General features: G+C 36.1%; 1 protein-coding gene across 1 annotated transcript; it reads left to right on the top strand.

Annotated features, from left to right (window-relative positions):
• Positions 1 to 4,993: 4,993 nt before the first annotated feature.
• On the top strand, positions 4,994 to 6,534 carry LOC110728473. The gene is made up of 4 exons (XM_021908116.1): positions 4,994 to 5,086; positions 5,129 to 5,606; positions 5,709 to 6,229; positions 6,283 to 6,534. Exons 1-4 carry the CDS (start codon positions 4,994 to 4,996, stop codon positions 6,532 to 6,534), a joined length of 1,344 nt encoding a protein of 447 aa, XP_021763808.1.
• The last annotated feature ends 2,374 nt before the right edge of the window (positions 6,535 to 8,908 follow it).

Raw genomic sequence — 8,908 nt, 5'->3', positions numbered from 1 at the left:
TAAAATCCTACGTAGTGCTTTATAAAAAACTTATCTTACGTGGCATAATTCGCGTTTTAAAAATACTAATTCTATGTGGCGCTCTAATAATCTTTTAAAAATTAAAATACTATGTGGCGCTCTAAAATCTTGGGAAAAAAACTCCCCTTTATATATATACTAGTTTTGTGCCCGGGCGATGCCTAGATGGTTGATAAAATTTTAAAATGACATTTTTTACTTTAATGTTATATACGGTCAACTAATTTGATTTGATGATGTAGGATATTTAGACATGTGATATCAAATGGCTTATATTTATATAATAATACTTTTTGTACTTTTGTTTGTAAATAAATATCTATGTTATTATTAACTTGAAATTATTTTTAATGAACTTAAATTATTTTCATTGAACTGAAAGTATTTTTACCAAATTAAAATTAATTTTACTGATTAAAACTTATTTTTACTGATTCTCTAATATTATTTAAAATTTAAATTAAATAACAATGCATTTTGTATGCGGCTAGTCATACCATCTAGCCGGACAAAGTAACCCTTATCAAACTGATTGAGTAACCCCTGTAATACTCACTGAGTAACCTCTAACACTGACTAAGTAACCCCTATCTATAACACTAATTGAGTAACCACTATAACACTGACCAAGTAACCCCTATAGAACTAACGAAGTAACTCTAGTATTAGTTGGTAACACGATTTGGCCAGCTACGTATAAAAGTTTTGTGATTAAATATATTATAAACGGATCTTATTCTAAAGAACTTTTTAAAACAAATTTAATGATGGAAATAGAATTGAGTTATAGGATATTTATTAAAAGTTATGATTAATTTTGTATATATGAAATATTAGAATTCTATCGATAATAAAACTCTATACAACAATTTTATCTTAAAAAATCTATCCAAAAATCGCTTACTTAGCATCATATGTGTCACAATAATACCTATTTATCTCCTACGTGGCGCGACACTCGGCGAAAAACTGGAATGTCAAGTGGCGTTGTATCGCGGCCTAGCCGCGAGACCGATTTTATTTATTAGTGATATGATATACTAGATGAAAGCTCGTGCGATGCACGATTTTTCATACAGATATCTCAAGAAAAGATATTTTCCTATATACTCTAAGTTTTTATTTTTTATTTATTTTTTATAATTATTTGATTTATTTTACAATTTAATAATTTCAAACAAAAAAAAAAATTAATTTAATTAAAATGATATTGCCAATTACAAAAGTATAATTTTTTTTTTAATGTAATTTATAAGGCGACTTAATTTATTGTTGTTTTGTATTTTATTCGTTGTTATTAGTTATATGACAATAATATGATATCTTTAAAAAAAAAATTGTAAATATGATATTTCATTGATTACATATTAGGATAAAATCTTTAATGTGAAAAGATAATAATTTTTTATTTTTAAAATAATTTAAATCCTAAATCATTATTCGTTGCTTTTTACACTTGAAATTAAACTCTCAAATCTAAATATCATTTTGTATATTTCTTGCGATCTCTTGATCTCTAACAAATTATCTGTCTTTTCAAATTTTTAGACATAAAATGTTTAAAGAAGGTAAAGTTTTTTTATTGCGTTATAAGTTTTAAATTTTTGTTATGAAAAAAAACATCTTATTAATTGGGTATTTAGATAAAACCATTAATTTCATAAGATAATTTTTTTTAATAAAAGTATATTATTTTATTTCATTAAACTCTCGATTTTATATTGATATTTAATGGTTTAATGATATATTAAGTAATTTTCTTCTCGAGACACATACTACTACTATTTTATTTAATTGTGTGCAGGAAAGAAAATATTGGTACAAATTGCATTTTACGACACTTCCGGTTAAGAGAAGCAAATTGCAAGTTGTTGACTCTCAAGTATTTCAAGCCCAAAATTATTTTACTGGGTAAACATATATAGTTGGGCTTAAAATATAACAATCTGTAACAGAGCTCAAAACTCTTCTTTGCTCTCACTGTTTGCCGATAAGACACAAAACAAACTACCTTGAGCGAAATTTCTGGAATCAAATTGTCAAGCAAGAAAAGATAGAGATGGAATCAGCTCAGGATGGGAGCGAAATACTCGGAGCAGCTGAGATGAATAAAAGGTTCTTTATCGTTCTGTTAGGGGAGTTCTTGGGGGAATTTAGTTCCGTATTTTTGGGGGGTGAGATTCTGGAGCTTATCTGGAGGTCTTGCTGGGCAGCGAAATTGAGAAGAGAACCAGAAGAAAAGCAGCAGCATCAAACTCGGGGGGAGCGAAGAACAGCGAAGGAGGCTTGGTTGGGTTGTTTTTTGGGCTAGCGAGGCTGCTGCAGAGTAGCAGAGCAGCGGCGGTAAAGTAGAGCAGCGGGGGTACGTAAAGCAGTGCAGTAGCGGTGAAGAGAAGCAGCGGACGGAGAAGTTGAGGTGACTTAGCTGTGTTCTGTAATCCTTCATTTTCTACAGGCATTCAAAGGCTTTGCTTCGGTTTTCTAGGCTTGTTGTTCGTGGATGTTTCGCCATTTTTCACTCTAGAAAAATTGGTATTCATTACTCTAGATTCCTTTGTGAATTTATGATTTTTGCATGCATTATTTCAATAATTGGTGATTTGGTACTAAGTGAATTTTGTTTTCATCATTTCGATATTATCAGATTAAGGAGTTGTTTCAAGTATCATTAGATTCATTTACTTGTTTATATTTATCTCCTTATTTTCTTCAAGCAATATGATTTATATAGCTTCCATTGTTATACTTTCACTTTTCAATACGTCAGGCTAGATTAGTCGTGGGTAGGGAGATATAGTATACATTGGATTATTGTATTGTGAGAATAAGAATGTTATGAATTGAGCTTATTATGTTTATATCTTGATTGGAGTGATAATCTGTTGTATTGGTATGAATTAGTTGAGCTATATTTTAGACCAGCCATCTTTAGTATAGTTTGTTAGTTTAATTGCTAGAATATTGATTTGTGATACGTAATTGTCCGGATTAATATTCCTTAGTAGCACTTAGGTGTTTGATGGGTAACTGAAGCTTGTCTGATGCCTATGATTATTAGCCCTTTAAGTTGCACGAATCCGAGCTTGTGAGATTTGTGGCTTAAGTTAGCTACTTCCTACTTATTAATGCTGCTAATTAGTCGAGTCTTGAGAGCTTGTTCTAGATTGTTAGTTAGTTAGACAATACTCCAAGAGCTTGTTTGGTTTATTTGCAATTAAGGGAAGTATTGAATGTTTGTTTGTGTTCATCGCCTAACATTGAGATAAAACATGATTTATATAATTCGATGATCAATCGATATTCCAATGCTATATTGTATCTCCCAATCCCTATTTCGTCATTCTTGATTTTTAATATTTATTCTTACTGTTAATTTTACATCTCCGTACTTAGCTTATTTTCAAGTCCATAGTTTTATATATTAGATCGTAATAGTCATTGTTCAAAACAGGAGTTTCTAACACACACAAGTAATAATTTAATAATCTAATTCTCTATGGGATCGACCCTATCTTACCCTACTACATTTTTAGGAGGTCAGAGTTAGGTTTATTTTTGGTAGACACACGACAATCGTACCAAATTTTGGCGCCGTTGTCGGGGAATTGGCCTTTTATGACATTATTACTTGTGTTTTTGATAACTTTTCCTACTAACTTGTCATCTAGTTTCTTGTTTGTGTATGTGTGACAGAAGCTCAAAGAATCAAAGATTAAGGGAATTAGCAGCAAGGAATCAAGGACTTATAATTAATCCTTTTATACTCTTCCTGTAGCTAAAAGGACTCGTGCTCAAATACTGGAGCAAGCTCATCATATTCAGTTACCTCACAGTGAAAGTTCATTTTCGGACGAGGAGGGTGAATATATTTTTGAGATGGGTGATCAAACACTAAAGCAGCTCGCAGCTCCAACGTTTGATCCAAATTTATTGTGCATAGTACACGATGAGGCAGAAATTGAGATCAAGCCATGGTTGAATAGAGCTCTTCCCACATTTTCAGGTTTCCGTAATACTAACTCCTTAGGTTCAGTTCACATGAATGAAGCTAGCAGATTTTTAAAGGAATTTCACATAGCATGTGCGAGGATGAAACCAGCTGGGGTCACCCTCGACCAACTCAAGTTAAAGGCATGCATTTCCTTTTGCCTTGTCTGATGCTGCTAAAGAGTGGTTGTTTGAAGTACCTGCTGGAACTATCACAACATGGGATCAAATGTTAAAAGTATTCGTAGAAAGATATTTTCCAGCATCTTTGATAGCCAATATCAGGAAAGAAATATGTGGGATTCGACAGGACGATGCAGAGACACTTCGTGAGTACTGGGAGCGTTTCAAGAAACTATGTGATAGTTGCCCAAACCATCAGATCAGTGAGAAATTATTAGTACAGTACTTTTACGAAGGACTTAAGGAGACAGACATGAATTTAGTTGATGCAGCAAGTGGTGGAGCACTGGTTGACAAAACACCCGCAGATGCAAAGAAACTGATTGCAAACATGGCTGAAAACTCTCAGTATCGAGGAGGTCGAAATATCAAGTCCACTTCTGTACGTCAAGTTAATGAAGTGGTGAGTTCTAATCTCGAGCAACAAGTAGCTAAACTCACTTCCTTAGTGGAGCGAGTAATGATCGAAAAAGGGCAAGAAAAAGCATGTGGCCTCTATTCAATGATAGGACACCCAACTGATATGTGCCCTACTATGCAAGAAGAACAAGTGAATTCTATTGATGGTGGTCAGGGGCAGCAAAGACGTTATGATTCGTTCTCTCAGACTTATAATCCGGGGTGGAGAGATCATCTAAAACTGAGATACAGTAATGCTCAGCAGCAGGCAGGCAACTCTAACCTCAGACCACCAGCTTTCCAGCAACAACAAGCATCTAATCCTCCATCTGGTTTTCATCAGCAACCATAATATCAGCCGCAACCTCAAAATCAGCAAGTTTCCCAGCCACAATCTGGTAGCATGTCTCTGGAAGATATTGTGAAGGCAATGGCTGACAACACTTTGCATTTTCAGCAAGAGACAAGAAGTGGTCTAAAGAACTTGGAGAACCAAGTTTCTCAGTAAGCTAACACAGTGGGAAAGCTCCAAGCTCAGAACTCTAACAAGCTTCCGAGTCAACCAGAGAGAAATCCAAAGGAGAACGCGAGTGCAATATCACTTAGAAGTGGCAAGCAATTAGAGATCCCAACGAAAAAGACTGAAGGGCTGGCAGAACACCAAGAGGAACAAGAGACTATTGTTCCAGAGCAAGATAAGCAGCCCCCTAAGGTAAGTGATGTTGTTTCTCCTAATACTAATCAGTTTTCTTCTTCTGTTCCATTTCCTAGCATGTTATCATCTAAGAATAAGAAGAAAGATCATGAAAAGGAGAAAGAGACCCTAGACATTTTTCGCAAGGTTGAGGTGAACATACCTCTACTAGAAGCTATAAGACAAGTGCCGCGGTATGCAAAGTTCTTGAAGGAGTTGTGCACTAACAAGAGGAGATTGAGTGGAGATGAAAAAGTCAGTGTAAGTGAGAATGTGTCTGCTTTTTTACAGAGGAAAGTTCCTCCAAAGTGCAAGGATCCAAGTATTTTTACTATACCCTGTAAAATAGGTAACACGAGATACGATAAATGCATGCTAGACTTATGAGCTTCTATCAATGTCATGCCTTTATATATCTATAAAGCTCGGAACTTAGGACCTTTGAAAGACACTCGAGTGATTATTCAGCTTGCCGACCGTTCTAATACATACCCTGTAGGAGTAGTTGAGGATGTCTTAGTGCAAGTGAATGAATTGGTATTTCCTGCTGACTTTTATGTTTTAGATATGCCAAATGATGAATCCCCTAGTGCAACACCTATCTTATTAGGAAGACCTTTTCTGAAAACATCCAGAACTAAAATTGATGTTCACAGTGGGGTGTTAACCATGGAATTTGAAAGGGAGGTTATCCGGTTTAATTTATTTGATGCCATGAGATACCCCTCTGATTGTGAATCTGTTTCTAGTATAGATGTCATTGATGCACTAATTGAGCAAGTATTTTGTCTCTCTGGTCATGATGGGTTAGATGTTGTTTTGACTAAACCTGTGGAAAAAGAGAAATATACTACTTGCGGGAACATTTTGAGCTTGAAGACGAGATCAAGGAAGCTTTCTCTTCCTTGGAAGTGCTTCCAAATAAGCAAGGAAGGTATGCAGATCGTTTTATGAAATTGTCTGTCACATCTAACAGACTTTTGCCTTCTATTGTGCAGGCCCCTAAAGTGGAACTAAAGCCACTGCCAGACCATCTCAAGTATGCATTTTTGGGAGAAAATGACACTCTGCCAGTCATAATTGCGAGTAATCTAACTTCGACTCAAGAGCAAAAGCCGGTGCAAGTTCTCAAGGAGCATAAAACAAATCTAGGGTGGACGATTGCTGATATAAGAGGAATTAGACCCTCTATGTGTCAACATAGAATCTTATTAGAAGAGGGAGCTAAACCTGTGAGACAAGTGCAGTGACGACTTAATCCACCTATGACGGAAGTGGTGAAGAAAGAAGTAATGAAGCTTCTTGAAGTAGGGGTGATATACCCTATATCAGATAGCCCTTGGGTCAGTCCCTTACAAGTGGTCCCAAAAAAGTCAGGAGTCACAGTGGTGGAAAACGATAAGGGAGAAATGGTTCCCACCCGAGTACAAAATGGGTGGAGAGTTTGTGTAGATTACAGAAAACTTAATTCTATGACTCAAAAAGATCATTTTCACTTACCCTTTATTGATCAAATGGTAGAACGTATTGCTGGTCATGCTTATTACTGTTTTCTTGACGGATATTCAGGTTATGTGCAAGTACCTATAGCTCCGGAGGATCAAGAAAAAACGACGTTCACATGCCCATACGGCACATTTGCGTATCGTTGTATGCCATTTGGACTGTGCAATGCTCCAGTGACTTTTCAGAGATGTATAGTAAGCATCTTTTCAGATTATCTTGAAAATTTCATAGAAGTTTTCATGGATGATTTCACTGTGCATGGAGATTCTTTTGATAGTTTCTTAGAACACCTCACTTTGGTTCTTAAACGTTGTCTTGAAACTAACATTGTGCTTAATTCTGAAAAATGTCATTTCATGGTTCAACAAGGTATAGTTTTAGGCCATATTGTGTCTTCTGAAGGAATAAAAGTCGATAAAGCTAAAATAGATCTTATTTCTTCTCTGCCTTACCCCGCCTCTGTGCGGGAAGTTCGTTCTTTTCTTGGCCATGCAGGTTTCTATCGAAGGTTTATTGAAGGCTTTTTGAAGATTGCACAACCACTATGCAGACTACTCCAAAAAGATGTGGAGTTCCACTTTGATGAGGCCTGTAAGCAAGCATTTGACAAGCAGAAAGACAAGTTGGTCATTGCCCCTGTTCTACAACCTCCTAACTGGGAGCTCCCGTTCGAGCTGATGTGCAATGCTTCTCATTATGGTGTAGGGGCAGTGTTAGGCCAGCGAATTGGAAAAGTTCCTCATGCTATCTACTATGCCTCGAGGACTTTGGATGCGGCTCAAGCTAATTATACTACATCTGAGAAAGAACTTTTAGCTGTAGTTTTTGCTTTAGATAAATTCAGGTCTTATTTATTGGGTACTAAAATTGTTGTGTTTACTGATCATGCAGCGCTGAAATATTTATGGTCAAAGAATGTATCCAAACCTAGGCTATGTTGGATTTTATTGCTTCAACAATTTAATGTTGAAATAAAAGATAAAAAAGGTTCTGACAATAGTATTGCTGATCAATTGAGCAGGTTAGTTATTGAAGATGATGAAGATAAAGCCCCAATCAATGAAGAGTTCCTCGATGAGCATCTTCATGCCTTAAGCTCAGGAACTCCTTGGTATGCTGATTTGGTAAATTTTTTAGTATCTGGGAAGTTTCAAGCAAACTACACAAAGGCACAAAAGGATCGGATGCGGAGCATAGCGAAGTATTATATATGGGATGACCTGTATCTCTGGAAATACTATGTTGATCAACTGATCAGAAGGTGCGTACCTGATTCTGAATTTCTTTCTATACTAACCTTTTGTCATTCTTATGCTTGTGGAGGACATTTTGGACCCAAGAGAACTGCACGCAAGGTTTTGGAAAGCGGATATTACTGGCCCTCTATATTCAAAGATGCATATGATATATGTAAGGCCCGTGATAATTGTCAAAGGACAGGTACATTAGGTCCTAGGAATGAAATGCCCCAAACTCCTATTTTGTTTTGTGAAATCTTTGATGTTTAGGGTATGGATTTCATGGGACCCTTCCCCTCTTCTTTCGGTTTTCAATATATTTTGCTGGCTGTCGATTATGTTTCGAAATGGGTGGAAGCTATAGCCACCCATACTGATGATTTTAAAGTGGTTGCAAAATTTTTGAAATCGAATATTTTCGCTGAATACGGATTTCCGAGGGCCATTATCAAAGATAAGGGGACACACTTCTGTAATAAAACCGTAGGGGCTCTTTTAAATAAGTACAATGTGTTCCATAGAGTCTCCACAGCATACCACCCGCAAATAAATGGACAAGCTGAAGTTTCCAATCGGGAAATCAAATCCATTCTAAAGAAGACAGTGAATCCAAACAGGAAAGATTGGAGTCTTCGCCTCAACGATGCTATGTGAGCGTACAGAACAACATATAAAACTCCGATTGGGATGTCTCCTTACAGACTAGTGTTCAGTAAACCTTGTCACCTTCTAGTAGAATTGGAACACAAAGCTTTTTGGGTCGTGAAGCAATGCAATATGGAGATGGATGCAGCAGGTGAGCAAAGGAAACTTCAATTACAAGATCTTGAGGAAATCCGAAATGATGCTTTTGAGAATGCAAAAATTTACAAGGAGAAGA

Source organism: Chenopodium quinoa, unplaced genomic scaffold, assembly GCF_001683475.1.
Source record: "Chenopodium quinoa cultivar QQ74 unplaced genomic scaffold, ASM168347v1, whole genome shotgun sequence".
NCBI lineage: Eukaryota > Viridiplantae > Streptophyta > Magnoliopsida > Caryophyllales > Amaranthaceae > Chenopodium > Chenopodium quinoa.
This window is presented reverse-complemented; position numbering and strand designations above follow the sequence as displayed.

Coding starts and splice junctions, on each gene's coding strand:
- LOC110728473 (XM_021908116.1), top strand. CDS start 4,994: ATGTCTCTGGAAGATATTGTGAAGGCAATGGCTGACAACACTTTGCAT. Junction 5,087..5,128: donor TAAAGAACTTGGAGAACCAA/GTTTCTCAGTAA, acceptor CTCCAAGCTCAG/AACTCTAACAAGCTTCCGAG. Junction 6,230..6,282: donor GCAAGGAAGGTATGCAGATC/GTTTTATGAAAT, acceptor TCTATTGTGCAG/GCCCCTAAAGTGGAACTAAA.